This window comes from Suricata suricatta, chromosome 2 (assembly GCF_006229205.1).
Source record: "Suricata suricatta isolate VVHF042 chromosome 2, meerkat_22Aug2017_6uvM2_HiC, whole genome shotgun sequence".
Lineage (NCBI taxonomy): Eukaryota > Metazoa > Chordata > Mammalia > Carnivora > Herpestidae > Suricata > Suricata suricatta.
Genome location: NC_043701.1, coordinates 78,933,792 through 78,957,895, shown reverse-complemented (window position 1 = coordinate 78,957,895; position 24,104 = coordinate 78,933,792). Strand labels below are relative to the sequence as shown.

At 41.8% G+C, this 24,104-nt stretch overlaps 1 protein-coding gene, 1 non-coding gene and 1 pseudogene across 4 annotated transcripts in view; 1 reads left to right on the top strand and 2 right to left on the bottom strand.

Annotated features, from left to right (window-relative positions):
- Nucleotides 1-220: 220 nt before the first annotated feature.
- The window catches only part of CDK6 (cyclin dependent kinase 6), a 243,150-nt gene continuing 219,266 nt past the window's right edge, over nucleotides 221-24,104 (top strand). The window contains exons 1-2 of one of the 3 annotated variants that reach the window (XM_029929062.1): nucleotides 221-333; nucleotides 3,194-3,795. In XM_029929062.1, the coding sequence (XP_029784922.1) occupies nucleotides 3,563-3,795 (233 nt within the window). In that variant the 5' untranslated portion in view covers nucleotides 221-333; nucleotides 3,194-3,562. Of the gene's footprint in view, nucleotides 334-2,966; nucleotides 3,083-3,193; nucleotides 3,796-24,104 lie in introns of those variants that run through there. The other 2 variants (XM_029929053.1, XM_029929070.1) reach the window with 2 other exon arrangements.
- LOC115286057 lies at nucleotides 13,409-13,559 on the bottom strand (annotated as a pseudogene).
- Nucleotides 16,164-16,270, bottom strand: LOC115286086. Its single transcript, XR_003905846.1, has one exon. It is a non-coding gene; the product is annotated as a U6 spliceosomal RNA (small nuclear RNA).

The window sequence follows — 24,104 nt, the reverse complement described above, 5'->3', positions numbered from 1 at the left end:
CAGCGTGCCCCTAACCCAGCCGCCGGGTGGGTCTCCAGCAGAGGCAGCCTCCGGGGGCGGCCCCGCCCCCGCCCCCGCTTGCGCTTCTTCCCCCGCTCCGGCCCCGAGCCCCGGCCGGAGCCCCGCGGCCCGGGTTCGCCCCCAGCGAGCGGCGCGGGCGGCGCCCTCAGCTGTCCCTCCGCCCTCCGCCGCTGTGCCCACCCCTACGCAGTAGAGTGCTGGTGACTCCTTCCTCCTGACGGGTTACCTGCTTGGCGCCGCCGTGGACACGTGCGGAGGTCGGACAGACACTCGCAGCCTCCTCGGGAGGCCCGACGCGGCAGGGCCCCGCAGGTGAGGAGCCGTTCGTTGGAGTGGGTGGGCTGCTGGGTGGGGGGGTCCCCGGGGGAGATTTGAGAGCTTGGCCAGGGTCGGAAGCCAAGGTGTGGGTGGGGGTGACTGTGGTGGTGCGTGGGTGTGTGTCTTTGAAATCGGCTTTAGTTAACCCCTTACGAGCCGAGGCAGGCTAGTTACGGAGACCAGTTTTAGGGAGCTAGAGGAGTCCCTCCTAATCGGAGGACATCGTCGAGAGGAGGACATCCTACCCCAGGGACACCTCCGACACGAAGATCCTGTGCCTGCTCCCACAAAGCCTTCCGCACAAACACCCACACACTCAGCCGGCTTCTTAAAGCGGAATTTCAACTCCACACAGACACTCACAGAATAATCCACACTTAAGGATTTGAAATGCACTGCCTCTGGGGACTCCATGCGGGACAATGTGTTTCCGTGCCCCATATTCATTTCCCCACGAAAGCTCTCTCTCCAGCTCGCGGAGGTGTGGGTGTGGCCTCCACCTTCCTCACCACGAGATAAATGTTAACGCAGGCTTCTTGCTGGCAGCCGCTGCGGGCGGGGGTGTTATGCACACTTAGTGGAGTGCACGCAGGCGGCCCCTGCACGGACTCGGAGCCCCACAAGGACGCACATTTACTTTAGTTTTCCGGTTTACTTTTATAATTTAAAATATCCGAGTTAAAACGCACACCCTGCGGTGAGCAGCTCCCGGCCCTGCGGTGCTCCCGACAGTGTGCACGTGGGGCGCATCTGCGTGTGCGCACACGCGGGAGTCGTGGTCCCAGTGCGGCCTCTTGTCGCTGCGCTGGTGGCGACCCTTGCGGTGCTTGGCAGGCTTCGGGAGAGGCACATGAAGGATTTCATTGAGTGTGAAGACAGAGAGCAGAGACAGAAAGCAGAGGGAGGCGGCTGCAGCCTTTGTAGTCGCGGAGGAATGCGGAAATGTTGAAGCACTATGTCAAACTTTTTTGAAATGGGGTCAAGTCACATTCAGCCAGCGTGGGAAAGCAACAACAACAACAAAAAAAAGTGGAGGAGAGGGGGGAAAAAGGCACTGTTGCTCCCGTTTCTCTCCGCCGGAGCCGACCGTCCGGGGAGCGAGGGGGGAGAGCCTGGGCGGGCGGTGCGGGGCCGCGCCGGGGCCGCGGGCGCAGCTCCCTGCGGGGGTGGGACGACGGCGACGCTGCCTTTGCAGCTGAGCCTCCCGCTGGACTGGGGCGGGGAGGGGGATGCGGGAGGGGCGGGCTGCGCTGCCGGCGGCGGCTCCTTGGCTACCTGTGTGGCCCTCTGCCTGGCTCAGACCCCTGTTGCAGGCCCTGGGCGAGGGGTGGGGGGGCTCGTTCCTTGGTTCCCCCAGGATTCGCCTTCACTTTTTAAGGAGAGTTTCGAATGGAGTGAGTGTGAGGGACTCTGCCCTCGCTGCGGTCCCTTCTGCCCGCACACCGTGCAGATAGCGCCATTTGTTTCTTTAATTCCTGGCAGAAGGCGAACGGTCCAGAAGTTGTGAGGCAGGTAATTCCGAGGCGTCCCGGGAATTCCGGACACGCGGCCAGCGTGGCGAATGCCCCGCCGAGGCCGCGGCGGCTGTGGGTTGGAAGCTCCCTGAGTCCTGGATTGCAACTGAATGGGGACCGAGAGTGTGCCCCTACCCTACCCCCCACCCGCACTTTGTTGTGCGGAGGGCTGGGTGGGGGGGGCGGTGCGTTTGGTCACTGATAAGACAGGCCTTAAGCCGAAAGAGGAATGGAGCAGCCTTGTCTGCCACTTACTTCAGAGATGATCCAGGGAATAGGAAAAGGTTCGGGAGTCCTGGCCCCGAGGACACAGCCCCTTCTCTCTCACCCCCGAGGCTTGGCATTTACACCTCCCTACCCCCCAACCTTTTTAAGAGGAGGTTGAGTTTTGTTGAGGTTGAAATTAGTTGAAAATTTCAGGGCGAGTCACGGTTATGCCACCTTCCTCCTGAAGTTATTCTTTAAGGAGATGACAAGCTGAAATGCGGCGAACACCCCTTTCTCCCACCCTTATGGTCCCGTGGGCGACTCCCCCCTCTTGGGCCCCATCGTTCCTCCACTCTCGAGTAGCGGGAGCCCCAGCCCTCCCCGACCCCATGGGTTTCCACCAGGGAGGTCCTCCGAGTCGGAGAAAGAATTCCATTTCCAATCCAGACTCCTTTACCCCAAAAAGACCATTTGTGTGTGCAAGTCGTTTTTAAATGTCTTCTCGTAGAAAAACTGAAAGTAGAAAGAAAGGAAGCAATTTTCGAGCAGATGTCTGACCACCCCTTCTCGCACACTCCTAGCATCGGGTTACAGGGTCCTGGGAGCCCCCACCCACATTCTGCAACCCCACACGGGTGGACGCATAGTCTCTCCACAGCATCTTGGGCACGACCCCTGAAAGCCCCACGGCACCCCGGGAGCCCCTCTCCCTGCACGTCCAGGTCCCGGAGAGGCGGGGTGGGTAGCAGTGCAATACAATGATGTAGGGATAAATATTAAGCCGTGACATTGACGTGCCCGGCACCTCCCCTCCCCCCGCGCTCCCGGCACACTCTGGGCTGCTCGGCACGCCCCCTCCCGTCCACTGCGTCCCGCGCCGCGCGCTCATCCCCGAGGGGCCCCTGCAACCTCTCCGCGCGAAGACGGCTCCAGCTCTGCAGGGAAAGAAAAGTAACTTCGCCTTTTCTCGGAGGAACCAGGAAGGATTAAGCAGCCTGGGAGAGGGCAGGAGCGTACCGAGGGTAGCGATGGGGGATTTTATGAAGGAGGCTGGGGGGAGACTGGGGGACCCGGCGGAAGGCGCTTGGGATGACTGATTGCACTTTTTCTTGTCCTCCCGTCTCTTCTTTTAGGTGGAATGATTGTGGACTGAGACGCGCTGGGGCAGAGACTATGTAATCGCCTCGGTGTCTGAGCAGAGGACTGCGCTTCGGGGAGGGAAGAGGAGGGATCGGCTCGCTCCTTGGCGACTCGGCAGGCGGAGTTTCGTGGCGGCACCGGGTTGCGCCCGCCCGCGGGGAGGTCGCTCCATCCAGCCCCAGCAGCCGCGAGAGCCGGAGCGCCGGAGCGCGATAGTCGGCAGGGGCGAGGGAGAGCGACCGAGCTCCGGGCGCTAGGGAGCGGGCCGGGGAGTCCGGGAGGAGGCGGGCGGCTGCCGAGAGCGAGCCGAGCGCGCCCCCCGCTCGTCCCAGCGGCGCCGCGCCGGGCGGCGTCCAGACGGCATGGAGAAGGACGGCCTGAGCCGCGCGGACCAGCAGTACGAGTGCGTGGCGGAGATCGGGGAGGGCGCCTATGGGAAGGTGTTCAAGGCCCGGGACCTGAAGAACGGAGGCCGGTTCGTGGCGCTGAAGCGCGTGCGGGTGCAGACAGGCGAGGAGGGCATGCCGCTCTCCACCATCCGCGAGGTGGCGGTGCTGAGGCACCTGGAGACCTTTGAGCACCCCAACGTGGTCAGGTGAGCGGGGGTGCGGTGCCCTCGCCGTCGGAGGCCGAGCGCGCCGCGGGGAGGGCCGGGGATCCTCGGGGTCGGGAAACTGCCGGGCCAGAGGGCGGCAGGGGAGGCATGGAGCTACCCGTTGCCTTTACAGAGTGAGAGTAAGTTTTGTCGACAGAGCTGCAAGCCAGAGCGGGTGACATTGCCAGACAGCGAGCAGAAAGACAAGTCAGGAAATGTGACCTGCGCAGACTTCCCTGCCGCTGTGCAAGTTCTGCGTATTCTCCCTGGCCCTGAAACGGGGTCCAGGAAGTTGGGTGCCTTTTAGGGACAGAATGAGCCCAGCTGAGACGTGCCCTGTCAGCACCCGCATAGTTTCCCTCGCTATTGGGGAATTTTTGAGAGGCTGAGAGTAAGAGAAGTAGCAGGATGCGGTGAAAATTGGGATGAGAATTTTCTTGCTGGAGCCTCGTATAAATAAGGTTTAAAAATGTAGACTCATAGGAATATTTTTGCCAATCACATTGTTTTTCTTTAAAGTTATATAATGATAAATAAGCGTCAAACAGGGTGGCCTGAGAAACTCCTTCCAAAAATGTTGCCTGTTAGTGTGTATTACCTTATGTCTCTGGGTCAGTCAGCATCGTCTTTAGACTACTTCTCAAAAGTAGTGATGTGAGTCCAAGATGTGAAATCTTTAGATTCCAAGCGTTCTGCTTTTGGTTTTCTGGAGGGATTGTGGAAAGTGGATGGAGAGACAGCATTTCTTAAACCCTTTCCTGTGTGGTAACCAGTAATTAAAGTGTGTGTGACTAGGATAATGGTGTTTTCTTAGTGATCCTGGAATTTCCCCATTGTGTGGTTGACATTATGTGGTGTGTCATGCTTTTCTTTTCTAAACAGATATACGTAGTTTTAAGTCACAAAGGAATGCACAGAGACTTCCACAAATTCCAGTGTGATTTTACCTGTTAACTCTTAACCATAGTGTGTTGGAAAATGGAAGTCTTAGGGTATTCTTCCTGTCTTCTCATCTATGTGGTGACTCTGTTCAACAAATACATGCCTACTGTGTGCTGCGGATGAAATTATATAAACACAGCTAAGTATTTTTGTAAAAAGTCAAGCAATGTAACATTAGTCATCAGAGTCAAGAGACCCAAGACTGACCTTTGAAGTAACAACCTCTCTAGAGACTCAGGGAACCCAAGTGTCTGTCTAAGTAGGTTGGAGGTTTTAACTTGTCTCCCCTTATCCTAAGCTGTGTGATTTCAGTGGTACTTTGTTCCCAACACAGACTAAGAATAGAAGGCTGCGAGGAATCTTAAATACGCAAAAAAGATAGTAAATGGCTATGAAAATAGGACCCTTGTTATACCTCTGCTTTAGCCAGTTAAGAAGAGGGGGCAAAGGAAAATGAGACCAGGAGAAGGAGTGTTTTAGGAAGATGGGATAATACATAAAAGCAATAGGTGACCTTTTGTGTGTATTTTCTTTGTTAGAAACCAACAAAAATTCTTCTGTTGAGTCTTTGTGATATTTGAGAGGAAAGGGGTGATTACATTTTGTCCCCTGTAACTTAGGTATCTTTGTGGAAGAATCACCTAGGTTCTTCCCAAAGGGTGAATTCTACCTCTAGAACTTTAGGATCAAATTTCTTGTTTTATTTTGTCTGTTACCTATGGGGAGTGTCTATTTATTTACATGTAAATAAATAAAATACCGTTCTTCCAACATAGAGGCTTTATAGAGGCACTCCTGTGTAACAGTCTTTTACTAAGGTCTATCCCTTTAACAGCAGGATGGTTGTTTTTGACATAATGCTGGTAGATTTTGGCTAATCCATCTTATTCTCTTGATTTATCCTCTTGAAATTGGTATGTTTTTAGAGATTTCTAACTGACCCATGCCTTGACTTCTGTACTGAGAAATTTCAGGAGGCTATACTTAAAAGTGAAGATGAAGATATCTAAAGGTTTTCTAAAATTATTTTTACAGGTTAAGTGGCAATGATGATGTCTACCTCTTAAGAGTTTTGAGGGGCACCTGGATGGCTCAGTAGGTTAAGTGTCTGACTCTAAACGTTGGCTCAGGTCATGATCTCAGTTTGTGGGTTCCAGCTCCACATCAGGCTCTGTACTGATGGCTCAGAGCCTGGAGCCTTCTTCAGATTCTGAGTCTCCTCCTCTCTTTCTGCCTCCCCTGCTCATGCGCTGTCTCTCCAAAAAAAAATAAATTAAAAAAAAAGTTTTGAGTAGGAGCTGAGATGGTGTATATGAGAGCAGTTTAAATTTAAAAATGCTTGTGGTGCCCGGGTGGCTCAGCCGGTTAAGCATCTGACTTCAGCTGAGGTCATGATCTCATGGTCTGTGGATTCGAGCCCCGCGTTGGGCTCTGTGCTGACAGCTCAGAGCCTGGAGCCTGCTTCAGATTCTGTGTCTACCTTTCTCTCTGCCCCTCCACCGCTCATGCTCTTCTTTCTCTCTTTGTCTCTCTCGCTCTTTCAAAAATAAACATTAAAAAATTATTTAAAAGAAATTTAAAGATGCTTTAGGCATCCAAGTATTCTTTGTTTTCATGCTGATTAGTGGGACTGTTGCCTCCAAACTGGCAAATATCAGTTCACTTGACCTTTTCTATAAAGAAAATCCTACCCAAACCCAGACTTTACAGGCTCTGGAACCAAGAAATTACTTGGATAGAATGAGCCTGTCGTTTGTCAAAAAAGACAAATCATTCCTATGCCATGAAATTTAGTGATACTTGAGAAAATTATTGATGATGTCATCTTCATGAGCTACATATCTCCATTCCATTTTGTTTCCTTCCCATTTCTTCTCTTCACCTCTGCCTTGGGGCAATCTTTGGGCCCTATGACTTGCTTCAGTAGACTAGGAATTCCAGATTTTGAAGGTTGCTAATACTTGCTCAGGCAGGGTCAGGAAATTAAGGACAGGTGACAACAATTCTTTTCCTTCCAAGGGTAAGTTGTTAAAGTCGGACACCCAAACCTGTGACTTACTGGTGCCCCACAGAGTAAGCTTTACAGTGCTATAGCTGGTTCTTTAAAGGTTTCTTAAAAGGACAGATGTCTTTGTAAGTGCCTTCAAATCATAAGTAATTAATCAGAATTATAGGCCTTCCCACAGGAAGTGAAGCCTCTACGCTTGAAGGGGCATAATAAACATACTAGTTTTTTCAGACATTTAAGAATTAATTTTGATGGATTTGCCAGAAAAACTGATTTGTTATTGCTGGCACTGATAGTGCCTGTATGCACAGGGATAATGACTTGAAATTCTTGTTTACCTGTGCTGGATGTATCCCAGGTGCAGGCTTGATCAGCCAGTCGTTGTCTAGGATGTAAATTTGCTCTTATTTTACAGTTGATAATCCCAAATCCTAGAGCATTTGCCAGAATCAGACTTCTGTGTGAACCTGTATTAGAGCTTCTGTATTCCACAAAGGAATCCTGTTTTTCCTTCTGATCTAAATATATATAGGTTAAAAAAAAATGCTTTATCAGCAGTCTATTGATTCACCAAATATTTATTGATGGCCTGTTATGTACCAGACACTGCTAGAAGTTGGGGATTCATCAGTGAACAAATCAGAAACCGTTTCTATACTTTTAGACCTTACTTTGTAATAAGGTGAGTAGTTCTTTTTTCTCTTCCAAATTCACTTCTCTTTATTTCCATTGGCTTGTTGGGCTATGTTTAGACTAACTAGTTTTATAGAACAGCTAATATTTGTGATAATTTGGTTATCAAGGATTTGCTGATTGAATAAATAAGACAAACCAAAACACGAACTAGAATCAAATGCTTTGTATTATTTTTTTAAAATGTTTATTTTTGAAGAAGAGAGAGAGAGAGAGAGAGAGAGAGAGAGAGAGAGAGAGAGAGAGAGAGACTGTGAGTGGGGGAGGGGCAGAGAGAGAGAGAGAGAGAGAGAGAGAGAGAGAGACATAGCATCTGAAGCAGGCTCCAGGCTCTGAGCTGTCAGCACAGAGCCCGACACGGGGCTCAAACTCATGAATCAGGAGATCATGACTTGAGCTGAAGTCAGATGCTTAACTGACTGTGTCACCCAGGCACCCCTGAATCAAATGCTTTTCAAAGATTAAATTTCACCTTAGGGAGAGATGTACAAATATATTTCTACAAGAAGATATTGACATGTAACCAGTAGATATGAACATTGGCCTCCATATATTTAACAAGGATTAAGAAGGACCTACTATTTAAAAACCATGGCAGGGTAGGTGCTGGGAAAGATACTTGGGTAAATCACTCCTGACTACTTCCCTCAAGTAACTCCCGGCCTGATGTTTGAAGGAATAAGATGATCATGAAACTCTGATACTTGATGGTAGTGTGTCATTACAAAGATACTGGTAAGGGCTACCAGGCTTTAAATTTGTTAGTGTAAATGTAATTCAAATTCAAGTACAGGTTCAGGAACTCAAGGAGAGTTTTCCAATTTTCTTTTTACTTAAAAAATGTGTTTATATTTAATATTTTTGTTTTTAAGTTTATTTATTTGCTTTGAGAGAGCATGCGAGCAGGGATTGGGGCAGAGAGGAGAGAGAGAGAATCCCAAGCAGGCTCTGCACAATCAGCGTGCAGCCCAGTCTCATAAACTGTGAGATCATGGCCTGAGCTGAAATCAAGAGTTGGACACTTAACTAACTGCGCCACCACGTGCCCCCAGATTTCTCTTTTTAGAGATCCTAGTGATGTATAAAAAGAAAATAAAATTATTTTCTCTATGAAAACCTAGTCATTAGCAGGGTAGAAGAAACCTGGCAGGTCGATGCAGCAAAAAGCTGACCCCTCAGGTGGATTAGTTCATGGGAATCCTTCTGAATAGAAGTGTTATTTTGCAGATAAATAATATGTTTCTTTGGGCTTGTTGTAGTGAAAGCAGGAAAAACAGGAGTTTGCTTTTCTTTTTAAGTTTCAGTATGTTAGAAGTAAGTTTGGTCCTTCCTTCTCTAAGAGCTCCTTGAAAAGTTTCCAATTTATCAAGGTTATTTAATAAATAAGAATTTTCGTGTTATGTTCTGCCCGTGCCTTGTTGCCGCAGAAGAACATGGTAATGCTGAATTGTTGGCGTTTTTGCTTGTATTCTCTTTACACAACTCTTATCACCCTGGAATTACTAGAATTTCCCTATTAAGGAGGAAATAGCTTATAGGAGGGAAACTTGTATAAACTTGAATAACTCTTGGTGTATTTCCCTATGTTTAAGACATGGACAAGTGAGTATCTATGAAAACAGATTCCTTGTTAAAAGCAAATTATCCTTTGTAAAAAATTTTTAAATGCCTCCCTAGGAATGATTCCCTAGGAATGTTTTTTCAGATTGAAACATCTAATTCTTAGGCCATGTCATTGTAAACTCATGGGTATTAGAGTTGGAAAGACTTTGGAAGTCTTTCTGCACTTTTATGTTACTGATCAAGAGACTAAGGCTCAGAGGTTAAGCAATTGATCTGTGGGGCCATTTTTAAGTGGTTGAGTTGTTCTAAAATCTGAGCAGCAATTTTTAAAAAATTCTTTTTGTTTGTTTGATGGAAGAAGTTAAACAAGTGAGTACCTTTCTAGTTTGGAAAAAATAAACTATATGTAGACAAAGGTAATGGTTTGCCAAAAATAAATGACATATCAATTCAGGAAATTCCTGAATTCTGCACTGTGCCCTACTGAAGTCTGTCTGTAAAAACTGTGATGATTATCCATTAAATTCTGCCTTTAAGGAATTTGGGTAATAACTATGATCAAATAAACAGCTACAGTTAAAAAATAATATAGGTTAATAATGTGCTTAAGTAGTAATAGTGAATTCATTTTAAACAAAACGATAGGAAATATCTAAATGCTTGTCTGATGAGTGCACTATTACATAATGTGGCTCTGGCATCTACTACCCATTTAATGAAATAAACATCATAATACTTGAAAATTAGGTAGCATAACAACCTGGAGACATATAAGCAAATAAGGTACTAATGCTTCTTGAAGAACTGATCACACTGTTACTTTATTTGTCGTGAGGATCCGATGAGATTGTCTTCCTAGGAAGGAAATTGTGAGTTTCTTGGTGTCATAGAACATGGCAGAAATGAAATCTGGGTATAGGAGGTTTGGTAACAGGCCAAAGTAGTATGCATAGTGTTGGGCTTTGTCCAACAGCCAAGAAGCAGCATTGAAAATGGGCACTGGTGGTTAGTAACGAGCATGCCTACATAAAATCGTCACCATCTGTGATGGTCTGAAGATGCTAAGTCTGCAGGTAGGTCAGCAATCAGAGGGAGGAGTTTTATAAGAGACACTGGCCAGTTGTTTTAAATATCACCAGTTTGCTGCCATACTTGCTTTTATTTTACTATCTGCACATGTAGCTCTCTGTTGACAGGTGAGGTAAAAGTACCTTAAGACATGTGGCAAGAATCTGTGAGTGCCTAGTAGTAGCCTGGAGGTCCATGTGGGATAGGATAATTATTAAACACTTAGTAGTTTACCTAAATTTGGGCTACTGTGGTTGGCCTTGTCATTTAGGCAACCATTCTAATTTTTGATTATTATCTGGCCTTCTTAAAGGATTTTAATGCAGTAGAATTAGAATTATAGTATATGGGTTTTTTAATTGGAAGGAGTCTTAGATATAACCTAGTCCAACACCCTTTGGTCTGTGTAGAAATTGTTTTGGAAATATGTAAGACAATGGTCTTATTTTTAGTCAACTGTTTTATTCCACAGTTACATGCATTTTAGATACAAATTGAGGATGACCACGGTTCAAATGCAGGTTTATATCCAGTGTTTGGAGCACTGCATGACTATTGGTCATTGCATATCAGAAGACTCCCCTGGGGGGAGGGTGCCTGGGTGGCTCAGTCAGTTGAGCGTCTACTCCTGATTCAGTTCAGGTCATGACCCCAGGGGTGTGGGATTGAGCATTGCATCAGGTTTCCCACTGAGCGTGGAACCTGCTTGAGACTCTCTCTCTCTGCTCCTCTTCCCCCACTCGTGGCTCTCCTCTCTCTACAAACAATAAAAAATTGAAAAGAAAACACTTCCTAGAGCTGTAAAAAGTGTTTTCAGTTTAACCATTTTGCTTTTTTTCTGACTTGAGTACAGAATTCTGTCTTTTACATATGTAAATAACAAAACATCTGCAGCCTTGAGCTGCCCAGTGTATATTTCCTGAATGAATGAAGTAGAATAAATTACATTATAAACCCCCAGATGAGAATTTCTCATCTTTTTAGAGCTGGGTACAGCATTACCAAGTATCTCCAGTTAAACACTGGGAGATGATTGGGTATTAACTGCGATGTATCTGCACATCAAGATTGTTTAGTAAAAACCTTCAAATACTTCTATCTATTTTTAAATTATGCAAAACCCATGTTTTGTCTTCAGTACTAGCTTGGTCTTTGGTAGGATTTTCTTGTGTTCTTCCTGGGCATTTGCTACATGTATCCTCCATGCAAGTAGACTACTCCTTCTACCCTGTATATGCCCCTTGCCATCCACCTCTGCAGCTTTAATTAGGGCTAGTTTCAGAATGTGCACTCAGTGCCCTTCCCTGTACTGCTGTTTCCACCTGTAGAAACGCTGCCCATTCTTCAGAGCCAAGCTCTGATGCCACCTTTTTTGTATGTAATGTACTCTTTAATACCTATATTTGGATAAGGTTTGTTTCCTTTGAAACTTGACATCTTTGAACTTCCTTTATGACAGTATATGTCTGATTATGTCTATTATATAAGACATAATCTTAATTTTCTGCTTCAGTCACCCTCTTGGGATCCTCTAAGATTCAGAAAGTGTCTTGTGGTCAGGTCCACTTACATTCTACATCCAGTAGAAATAAAGTGGATAAATCTGTAAATGCATGAAGTAATGGAAAATAGGTTCAGTTATTAAGGAGGGGACCATTTGGAAAAGAGGGAAAAGGAATCTGTATATAGAATTATACTTAACTTGGTTTCCTGGGAATAATAACAAATACTGAAAAGAGAACATTTCATTTTTGTTTTACTCCAATCTATGTAGTTTATATTGAAGTGAGCTTCAAAATTTATGTAGTTTCCGTAATTGACTATATAGTCATGGGCTTAGTTTCTAGGTTGTACAGAAGACATGAATATTAGGAAGTGTGCATACATTCAGTAAAAGTTGAAAATGATTTGAACATTTTTAAATAGAACAATGGAAGGTATTCTGAATCCATTTTAATCAGTTGCTTGAATTATTTTGTTTTTTCCCCACTAAATTTTAATATTGTTGGCTTTCTTTACTGGAAAAACTCTTAGGAGGAGCAAAATTAAGCAAAACTTTCCTAATAGTTTCTAAAAGAATATCAGGATTCTGAATTCATGTAAACTTCGTCTATCACTCCGTTTCTTAATTTGTGTAGAGAGAATTTGGATTCCACCTTGACAAACTGGTAGGTTTAGTTATGTACTCTTCCAGCCAGACTAATTCCAGTTCCTCATGACCTATGTGTTTGGGGTGTGTGTGTGTGTCTGTGTGTGTCTGTGTGTATGCGCATGTGTGCGTGCACATGTTGGCATGAGTGTGGATCCAGAATAGTTGAATGCAAGGTCCCTGAAAGAAGGAGCTGTGTTAGCTTGTTCCTTTTGCTGTAGCCTAAGCACTTAGCATGGCAGCTGGCATCTTGTAGCCCAGAATAAATATTTGTGAATGAATGAATAAATACGTACAACATGTATCATCTAGGAATTCAGAATTGATTTTTTTTTTAGTCAGAGTTGGATAATAGTGTCTGAAAGTATATGTGAGATCTATAGAGTTGAACCAGGTATTTATTGGTTATCTGCTATATTCAGCATTTTGTTAAATATGATTGACTTACATATTAAAATAGTTATCAAAAAAGCAGTGTTAGATCTGGAATTTATTTCAAAATGGAGTGTAGATAGATAAAATAACTTTATTGTTGTTAAAACTGTGGAAGTTCATTGTACTATTTTCTCTTCATTTGTATATGTTTGAAATTTCCCATCATAATAAGCTTTAAAAATGTTCCAAGTCAGTGGAATAGTAGTCCAAGTACTTTTTTCTGACTTCTTCCACCTGTTGCTGAGTAACCTAGAGTGAATTCCTTAATGTCTCTTCACTGTGGTTTCCCCACCATAAAATAGAAATTATTACTGCTCTTTTGAGCTTAGAGAGTTTCTGTGCTCAAATGAAGTTGTGTAAGTGAAGATCAAATGTTATACAAATATCAGGTGTTGTCAACAAAACGAATTCCTGCCCTCAAGAAGTTCGTAATTTTGTGGAGGAAATGTACATGTACACAGATCTCTATATTGCAGATTGCTAGTATGTACTTTTATTTTTTTCGCCCCACAGTGTGAAAGTGTGAATGGAGCTAGGTATTTCTGAAAGGACATGTATTGAATTTATAGTAATTACAGTAAAACACAGTCTTTAATCTGGGTATTGGTAATTGGTGTTGAGTTTACCCAGTGCTGTATCCTTTTCATTAATGGATTACTGCAGGATGGTCCATGGACAGAATGCTCCTGTGAACACATTGTCAAAACTGAAGGGAGCTTGATGATTTCTTTTGTATTTCACTATTCAAATTAAGGAGAGATTGAATTCTTGGTTTGTTGTCTCTCTCTCTCTCTCTCTCTTATTTTATTTTGTTTTTTAAATGTTTATTTTTGAGAGAGAGGGAGACAGAGGATCTGATAAGAACAGATACTACACTTGATCTTAGCCAAAAGGCCAAGAAGCAATGGGAGACAGAGGATCTGAAGTGAGCTCTGTGTGGACAGCAGAAAGACCAATGCAGGTCTCAAACTCATGAACCGTGCTATCATGACCACAGCTCAGACGCTTAACCTACTGATCCATCCAGGTGCCCCTAAAGATTTTATTTTTAAGTAATCTTTTAACCCAACATGGGGCTTGAACTCATGACCTGAAGATCAAGACTCTCACACTATTCTGACTGAGCCGGCCAGGCACCCTTTTCTCTCTCCCTCTTAAATTTCAAGTCTAGAATTATTCCTTTTTATGTCACACATTGGCATTAAAAAAATGTTTATTTGTGAGAGAAAGACTGAGAACGAGCAGCGGAGGGACAGAGAGAGAGGGAGACACAGAATCAGAAGCAGGCTCCAGACTCCGAGCTGTCAGCACAGAACTCTATGTGGGGCTCAGACTCAGAAACCACAAGATCATGACCTGAGCTGAAGTCGGATGCGTAACTGCCTGAGCCACCCAGGTGCCCCACACGTTGGCATTTTTGCGTGTTCACTTTCTGAGTCTCTTCTTATGGCATGACTGACTTCTGACATTTGAAATTCTGTTCCATGTATGCTGCATTTATGTCATTAAGAACTTATATCCACAGAAAGGAAGCAATTCTCTTTCAGCAGCACTAATCTCTAATGAATTTTTTTTGCTTCCTTTTATTGCTAAATAATCTCATAATTTCTGTTAGGTATTTCTAATGGTTAGCATAAAACATTTATTTTTTTCTAAAATGCTTTATTTGTATAAAGTTGGGAATACTAACAGCAACAGACCGAGAGAAACAAAGAGTATCATTGCATTTCAAGGGTAGACTTAAATTTTAGGTATTTGACTCTGATCAATACATTTTTAACTTTTTAGTGGAAACCAAGAAGCTATCTGAATACTTTCAAGTTGGGGGTTTTAGGTGATGTCATCTACATTTCAACCATGTGGAATCACTTAAAGAAGTTACTAAGTAGTATTGGATAAAAATGGGATGTTTTCTTACTGAGCCAGGAGAAACTAGGAGAGATTGAGAGATTGGGCTAGAAGGCACTCCCAGTGCTAATCATGAACGCAGCATATTTAAATGATGGCAGTCCCCTTAAAGAACGGGGAAAACATCCATTCTTTGAAACAACACACTTTTCACACATTAAGACACAAATAAAAAGTTGTGACATTCTGGTCGTTATTACAGATTTTAAGCCCATGGGATTTAATCAGTGATAATTTAGCTAATTACTGGTTACTAGAACTTGGGGTTGTTGATGGCAGTTGGGTTCTCAACTGAACCAGTTACTATTGCAAAGAGGAAAAAAAAGTCTGTTTCAGAGGCATTACTCTCTATCCCTTAAATGTTGGCCGTCTTAGAACGATGGGATTGATCTCAAGGAGAACCAGATAAGAGCTTGGTTGACTCAGTGGTACCAATTCTGAATCCTAGAAAAACAGGACTTTTGAGATGAGTAAAACGTAGTGTCATTATTTATGGAAGATGGTAGTTGTTTCCTCACTTGAGTTGCTAAGTTAAAAGGTGGATTTATCATTAGGCAAATAGAAAATGGTCTAGAGATGTATCTTGTGATCTGAAAGGACCATATGCTTTCTAGGTGGGGCAGAAGCTGAGCTAAGTTAAGGCAGAGATGAGAGATACACTGAGGTGAAGCTACAATACAGTGACAGAACCTGGGATAGTTTATGTAAATCTAAAGTTTCTTCAACTTCGAAATCTGAAACCCAGTGATCTGAAAGTAGATGAAAACTCCGGTATGTTTAGAAAAGCCTCAACTAGTACTTGTGAAAAAATAAACTCAGAGTATCATTCTTTAATTATATAATAATGAGATGGAATTTTACTTTTCTGATTGCTTTTTCTGGGAGACCTTATTTTAACCGTCTTTATATTGTCCTTTGTGCCTAGCACTCATACTTGTGGAAGTGGTGCATGAATTAATGTAGAATGTATGCTTACCATTTAGAACATAAGCTTCATATGGGCAGGAAATTTTGTTTGTTTTGTTTAGTGCTTTATTTTCAATATTTAGAACAGTGCCTGGCACATAATTCAGTTGAAATGTGACTAGAGAGTACTCTTTTTATAGTACTTTTATTGACAGTAAAAATGTAAATTAATGCCAAAATTTAGCAGATAAGTTATTTGTCTATTCACTTATTAGTATTGCACTTAATATTTTTAATAATTATAGTAATAATTGGATTCTGACTTGGGAAGTAGGAATTGTTTAATAATTTAATGACCAGCAAGTAGATTGGACACTAAGGTATGTCCCTTCTTTTTTTTGTTTTTTTACTTGTTCATCAATGCCCTGTCTAGTTCTTTTTTAATAGTTTATTGTCAAACTGGTTTCCATACAACACCCAGTGCTCTTCCCCACAAGGGCCCTCCTCCATTCCCACCACCACCCTTCCCTCCCCCCCAACCCTCAGTTCATTTTCAGTATTCAGTAGTCTCTCAGGTTTTGCGACCCTCTCTCTCCCCAACTCTTTCCCCCTTCTCTTCCCCTTGGTCCTCCATTAGGTTTCTCCTGTTCTCCTGTTAGACCTACGAGTGCAAACATACCGTATCTGTCCTTCTCCAAATATATGAAACGCTTCACGAATTTGCGTGTCATCCTTGTGCAGGGGCCATGCTAATCTTCTCTGTGTCATTCCAATTTTAGTATATGTGCTGCCGATGTGAGCACAAGATATGTCCCTTCTAAGCTAATTCTTCCACTAATGTTTTCATTAAGTTATGAATATAATTATAAATAAAAATATTAAGTGGTATCTTAAATGGTTATATCATTTGTAGCAGAATTGATTTCGATGTTTTGGTAGAAATTTTAAGACATGGTTTCAGATTCTCTGGGTTACAAAATTTTATAAAAAGGATTGACCTACATTCTCCTAAAGAATTTGACATAAGGTGTCAAGCTGTTGTATAAACGGCCTTACAAGTAGTAAAGCCCAAGTTGGCAGTCCCATTGTGAACCTAGCCCCAGTACTCCTATTTGATGATACAAGACCTTCCTTTTCTGCTTAAATAAGTTGATTGTGATCATATAAGAAACCTGACATTATTTAGTTATAACCATCTGTAAATGATAATAATGATAATGATAAGAGAAGATGGGAGAGGAGGGAGTGAGTCAAGGAAGGAAGGAAGGAAAAAGAGGAAAGAAGGAAAGAAAAGGAGGAATAGAATAAGAATGGAATGGAATAGAATGGAATATCAGGTATGTTGCTGGGAGTTGTTACTAAAGTAGAATACCCTGGGGCGCCTGGGTGGCTCAGTCGGTGAAGCATATCACTTTTGACTTTGGCTCAGGTCCTGATCTTGCTGTTTCATGAGTTCAAGTCCTGCATCAGGCTCTGCGTTGGCAGTGTGGAGCCTACTTAGGATTCTCTTTCTCCCTCTCTCTGAGCCCTTCCCCCACTCATGCTGTCTCTCTCTCTCTCAAAATAAATTAATAAACTTAAGAAAAATTAAAGTGGAATACCAGAAGAATTGTTTGCAGTTTTTTATTTAAAATAATTATACTTTTCTGTTAATTGTTCTGGTTATTGTTGCCATGTAGTAAATTGCCCCCAAATTTAGGGGCTTACAGCAGCCATTTTCTTATGCTCAAAGATTCAGTGGGTGGGGAATCCTGACAGAGCACAGTGAGAATGGTATATCTCTGCTTCATGATGTCTGAAGCTTCAACTGGAGATAAAGTAGCAGCTAGAGGTTTGATTCATCTGGAGATGTCTTCACTCTCAAGTTTATTGTTTCCTGGGACTGTGGTCCCACCTTGTCTTTCCGTGTGGTCTGGGGTTCCTCTCAGCATCAAGCATTCAGAGTAGTTGGACTTAAATGGCGGCTCTGGTTCCAAAAGCTAGTCGTTGTCCTTAGGAACAGGCAGTGTCATTTCTCCCACATTCCGTTGCTTACAGGTAAGTTGATAGCTTTATAGATTCAAGAGGAGGGGATGTGTAGTATCTCTTATTGGAAAGAGTGTGAAACAATTTGTGCACTCCTCTTGTTTTTGTAATCATGACATTGGTCTTGATGATTAGTACAGAAGATTTATGATTTTTTTTAATGAAAAAACTCTGAAAAAGCAAGGCTCCTGTTCCAATTATCCCTATTCCCAATATGCAGATACAGCTTCTTCTAATCCTATTTTTGGTACTTCTGGTAGTTCCATCTGTTAATCTAGATAATATGCTGTGCTCTATTTCTTCATATTTAAACTTCAGATACCTATTGATTTCCTGCTCTGAAAGGTGAGGATTTAGCTCATTAAGGTAACTGTCGTCTTCACCTTTTGTTAAATAGGGCTATTTTTTGTGTGTGTTTATTTATTTTTGAGAGAAAGAGAGACAGAGTATGAGTGGGGAAGGGACAGAGAAAGGGGGAGACAGAATCTGAAGCAAGCTCCAGACTCTGAACTGTCAGCATAGAGCTCGACATGTGGCTCAAACCCATGAACCAAACCCATGAACCATGAGATCATGACCTGAGCTGATGTCAGATGCTTAACCAACTGAGCTGCCTAAGCGCCCCAAAGACATCCATTTTTAAGAGTGTGTTTTTATGAGGTCTGATAAATGTATACCTATATCACCACCATCACAACCAAGATCTTAAATACTTCTATTGCTCCAAAAGTTCCCTCAGGCCCCTTTATAGTCCATCTTCTCCCCCTACCTAGACTTCTGGGAACCACTAATCTTTGTGTCATTATAGATTATATTTCTCCTTTTCTGGAGTTCTGTGTACATGGTATCAGACAGGATTGAGTCCTTTTATATCTGGCTTTCATTGCTAATTTCGAAATTCTTTCATACTGACTGTATCAGTAGTTCAGTCTTTTCCAGTTTATGGATTTGCCACAGTTTGCATATCCATTCACATGTTGACAGTTATTTGTGTTGCTTCTAAGAATGATGCTGGTATAAACATTTATGTACAGGTCTTTGCGTTGGCATGACCTAAGCATTCATTTCATTTGCATAAATACCTAAATGTGGTTTGCTGGATGTATGGCAAATGTGTGTTTAATTTTTAAGCTTTTTTATTTACTTATTTATTTAGAGAGAAGGAGCAGGGGAGGGGCAGAGAGAGGGACGGAGAGAGAATCCCAAGCAGGCTCCACGCTGTCAGCACAGAGCCCAGTGCGGGGCTCAATCTCACGAACCATGAGATCATGACCTGAGCTGAAATTAAGAATTGGACGCTCAATCGACTGAGCCACCCATGTGTGCCCTGTGTGTTTAATGTTTAAAGAAGTTGCCAAACTTTCCCGAACTGGTTGTGCCAGTTTACATTTCCACCAGCAGTATATGAAGGTTTCATTTGATTTGCATTCTGTTCAACTCTTGGTGTTGTCAGTCTTTTTAATTTTAACTGTTCTATATTATGTGTGAACTGATATTATACTGTGGTTTTAATTTGCATTTACCTAATGACTAATGTTGTTGAACATCTTTTCATTTACTTATTGGCAATTCTCTTAATTTCCTTGGGAAGTATCTATTCAAATATTTGACCATTATTTAAAACTGGGTGATCTTATGGTATTGCAAAAGTTATTTATATTTTGTGGAATAGTCTTTAATCAGATATATGTACTGCAGATATTTTCTCCAGGTATTTGGCTTGCCTTTTTCTTTGTCTTCTGTTTTTTTCTTTTTAGTGATATCTCTCAAACAGAATATTTTAATTTTTTCAGTGTGTGATTTATCATTTTTTTCTCATAAGGTTTATCCTTTTTTATATCTCTCATCTAAGAAATTATTGCTTACTTCAAAGACACATAGATTTTTTTTCTTCTTTTCTAGAATTTGTTAGTTTTTGCTTTTTTGTTAAGTCTGTGATACATTCAAGTTAAATCTTTATCTGTGGCTTGAGATAAAAGAGGTTCATTTTTTTCTTTATATAGGTAGTCAGCTATTCTAGCACCATTTTTTGAAGTCTATGCTTTCTTCATTTTGAATTACATTGGCCACTTTGTAAAAAATCAGTTGACCGTGTATATACATTTGGGTCTATTTTTGGACTCTTTTCTGTTCTACTGATTTATATATCTGTCTTTTTGCCACTGCCATGATGTTTTATTTACTGTAGTTTTATAGTAAGTCTTGAAATTAGGTAGTGGAAGGTTTTCAACTTTGTTCTTCTTTTTTAAAATTGTTTTTTGCAATTTTGCCTTTGGAAATTTTGCTAATAATTTTTACATCTATATTTATGAAAGCTATTGTTCTGTAATTTCCTTTTTTTTTTTTAATGTTTATTTACTTTTTGAGAAAGACAGAGTGTGAATGGGGTAGGGTGACACAGATTCTGAAGCAAGCTCCAGGCTCTGAGCTGTCATCCCAGAGCCTGATGCGGGGCTTGAACCCACAAACTGGGGGATGATGACCTGAGCTGAAGTCAGATGCTCAGCCCACTGAGCCACCAGGTGCCCCTGTAATTTCCTTTTTTAGTAGTGTCTCAGATTTTGGTTTTGAGATAATGCTAGCTTTATCAAATGAGTTGATAAGTGTTTGCAGCTCCACAAGGATTTTCTGAAATAGTTTATGAAGCATTACCGTCAGTCCCTTCTAAAACATTTAATAGAATGTACCAGTGGAGTTATCTGGCCTAACATTTTCTTTATAGAAAGATTTTAACTACAAATTCTATTTCTTTAACAAACATGGGGCCATATAGGTAGAATCACTTTTTGTAGTATTTTTCAAGGAATGTGTGTTTCATGTAAGTTTTTGAGTTTATTAGTATACATTCTTGATCTTTATTCTCTTATATTTTTAACGTCTGCAGAATCTGTAGTGGTGCCCCCTATTTCATTCTTGATATTGGTAATTTGTATGTTTTTCCCCCTCCCTTTTTTTCTCAGTCATATAGGGAAAGTTTTGGCAGTTTTATTGATGAAAAATCAGTTTTTGGTTTCATTAACTTGCTTTATCATTTGTCCATTGTCTGGTCTATATTTACTTTTATTTAATTGTTTTTCCTACTTTGGGTTTCATTTGCTCTTACTTTTAGCTTTTTTTTTTTTAATGTTTTTTAATTATTTTTGAGAGACAGAGAGAGACAGCACAAGCAGGGGAGAGAGAGAGAGGTAGATACAGAATCTGGGTTCCAGGCTCTGAACTAGCTGTCAGCACAGAGCCCGATGTAGGGCTCGAACCCACGAACCGTGAGATCTGACCTGAGCCGAAGCCGGTTGCTTAATCAACTGAGCCACCCAGGTGCCCCTAGCTTCTCAAAAAAGAAGCTTGCTCATAGATTTTTAGAATTATCTTCTTTTCTAATGTAAGCATTTATGTTGTTTTATTTGCTTCCCACACATTTTAATATATTATGGTTGTGTTTTCATTCAGTTCAAAATATTTTAACCTTCTTTTGGTGATTCTTCTTTGACCATGGGTTACTTATATTTGTCTCCTTTAATTTTCAAACATTCCAAAATGTATAGGATTTTTTCAAATATCTTTCTGTCTAATTAAATTCTCTTGTGATCAGAGAACAACTCTATATACTTTTAATCCTTTTTAAATTTATTAAGACTTCTTTTGCTCTAGGTACTTTATCTTGGTACATTTTACATTTGATTCTTTATAAAATAATTTTTCATTTCTCCCCTCATTATGTTCATGTTTTCCTTTATGTCTTTGAGCATATTTATTTTATTTATTATAATAGTTGCTTAATGGTTTTACTATTCTATAATCTCTGTCTTTTCTGAGTCTGTTTCTGTAGACTGCATTTTCTCCTGGTTATCTGCTACATTTTGTTATGTTTGCATGTTTAATACTTTTTTTTTTATCAGATGCCAAACATTATGAATGTTACATTGTTGACTGCTGGATTTTGTTCTATTCTTTTAAAGAGTGTTGGACTTTGTTCTGAGGGGCAATAAATTTACTTGTGGTTCAGTTTGATTCTTCCAAGGATTAATTTTAGTTTATTTTGGTTTGTTTTTAAAGTTTATTTATTTATTTTTAAGAGGGAAAGAGAGAGAGAAAGTGCATGCACACATGGGTGTAGGAGGGGCAGAGAGAGGAAGAGAGAATCCCAAGCATTGGTAGCATGGAGCTTCACATGGGTCTTGATCCCCCAAACTGTGAGATCATGACCTGAGCCAAAAATCAAGAGTCGGAAGCTTAATTGCCTGGCCCCCTGGGCACCCTTGTTTGTTTTCCTTTTAATGGGGAGGGCATCTAGTGTAGGCTTTACTTTAGGTCTCGTGTAGGACCATTTATTCCTCTCTGGCTGGTGGGAACTAAAAAGATGTCTCACCCTTTGTGAGCTCTAGGAATCACTCAGTTTACGATTTTCTGATAGTTGTTCTTTTCCTCAGAAGCAGTTTTTGCCTGGTCTTACACAGTTCCACGTGTGTAGGTTGATATTCAGGAAAGGATTCAATAGACCCCATGTAGATTTCTGAAGCTCTTTTTCTGGGTGACTTTTTGTTCAGTGCTCTGTTTTACGAATTTTAGTCACCTCACTCTCCTTGTCTTCTTAGCTCTGATCTCTTCCTACTCAAGTAAGTGATGTAGTCCTCACATTGAGTTCCTCCTCCCTGTACCTGTCTGGAGGTCTGGAAACTGCCTCCACACAGAAAACCAGTAGGGCAGCTTGGGGTTCCCCTCATTTATTTCCCTTCTCTCAGGGATCACAGTTCTGTGCTACCTATAGTCCAGGATCTGAGAACAGTTGTCTCATATATTTGTGCAGTTCCTAGTTGTTTGTGATAAGTAAGTCTGAATCCTCTTGCTCTCTTATTGCCTTGTATATCCATTACTTTCTATAAAAACTGGGTAGCTGGTATGGCTACTACATAAGACTTTTTCCTTCCTTCTTGATCTCATTCCTGAGTAGAATTTCTGGGAGGCTCATTTGGAATAGGGACTCTTGAGGTGAGAGTATCTTTTATCAGTTTTTACTTTTGAGTGAGTGGTAAAACTGGCTGTCAAGATGAGGAAGAACCTCTACATGCCATAATAAGAAAGGTTTTCTCCCAATGTCCTTGGTCTGGGGATGGTAGTGGGGAGGCTGATCAGTGCAGTTACCCGATATAGACCTTCACTTGACTCCCCTGCTTAGGTTGCATTTCTTTCTCGCTTTCTCCAGCACACCTGCTGGCTCAGTCCAGCTCCTGCTTCCCCCACAGTGTCCTCATAGCTTATTCTAGGGCAGTGGCCTTCCCTTCAGTAAAAATATTTGAGAATGACACTGATATTCACTGACTTACAGCAATTATATCTGTATACAGCTATGTATGTTAAAAACACAAAAATAATGATTTTGAAATGAGGAGATTAAAAATAACCTATAATTAGAAGGTATTTTCTTAATATGGTTCCAGAACTACATGTTTCCCACTTTGGAGACCACTGTTTTTTTGGTGACTTTCTCTGTCAATTTCCTCCATTAACTTGCTTTTATTTTCTGTCATCCAGAAAATCTACTGTACTCTCAGTTTTTTGATGATACCTTTCTTCACGAATGGGTTTTATTTCTTTTAGTTCAGTAGTATCTTGAGAAAGACTAGAGGCAAATGTTTGTGATGGGTCTGCCACTTTGAACTGGAAGTCCATCTGATACGTTTCTGAAAATAAATTTTTAAGTAATTAAAATGTCATTATTTCTTGAAGTTTAGTTTGCTTTCCAGAATGGGAGCAGAAGGGTGGAGCCTAAGGTAGTGGCCTGAGAAGCATAGAACCTGCAGGAGGTTTTATTAGTGTAGCAGTCTTTACATTTAGATATGCGGAAAGTAATGTGACTCAAGGAAGTAGCCCACAGATTTCACCAGGAGCAAACAGAGTTAAAGAGAATATGCTCTGGAGACATATGGAGACCGTGTGAAATAGATCCTCTATTTTTGTGACATTCCTTAATTTTGGGAACAGTCTAATCACCTGGAAAAGAGCTGTGAATGGAGAGGGAACATTTTCACAGTCTTCTAATTGCACCTGGTTATCCACAATCATTGTCATTTCTAGGTTTTCATATAGCATCCCAACAGCTGGTGTAAACCCATAACAAGTAATAACTAATTTGACATCATTATTGGAAATGTTAATTAATTGATTGTTCTTAAGAGAAACAAATGGGAAAGATAAGCCCACTATGAATTCTTTGCAGGAATTTCCCATGTCTGATGATTTAAAAGAATAAATTCTGCATGTAAATGAATCATTACAAGCTTAATTGAAGCTTGTTGGATATTCAAGATTACTCACTGTGGTGTGTTTCTGATGGAGACAGGAAGTGAAAAAGCAAAGTATGAGATTTTTTTTTTGTGCATGAAGTCTCAGCCAGTCTTTTAATGTTTCTCATTGAGGCTTTGGTCTCTAGGGTAAATGACTCAAGGTATCTATTGCTGCTTTGCTGTTTTTAAGGGGGAATTTCCCCCCACACTCCTCCCCTCCCCAAAATAGCTAATTATATACTGGAAGTTTCAGTACATTGTTCACAGTTTGTGAAGTCAGCATATTTCTGGAAGCTCACTGTGAATGTAATTCTTAGCTGTACTGATGCTT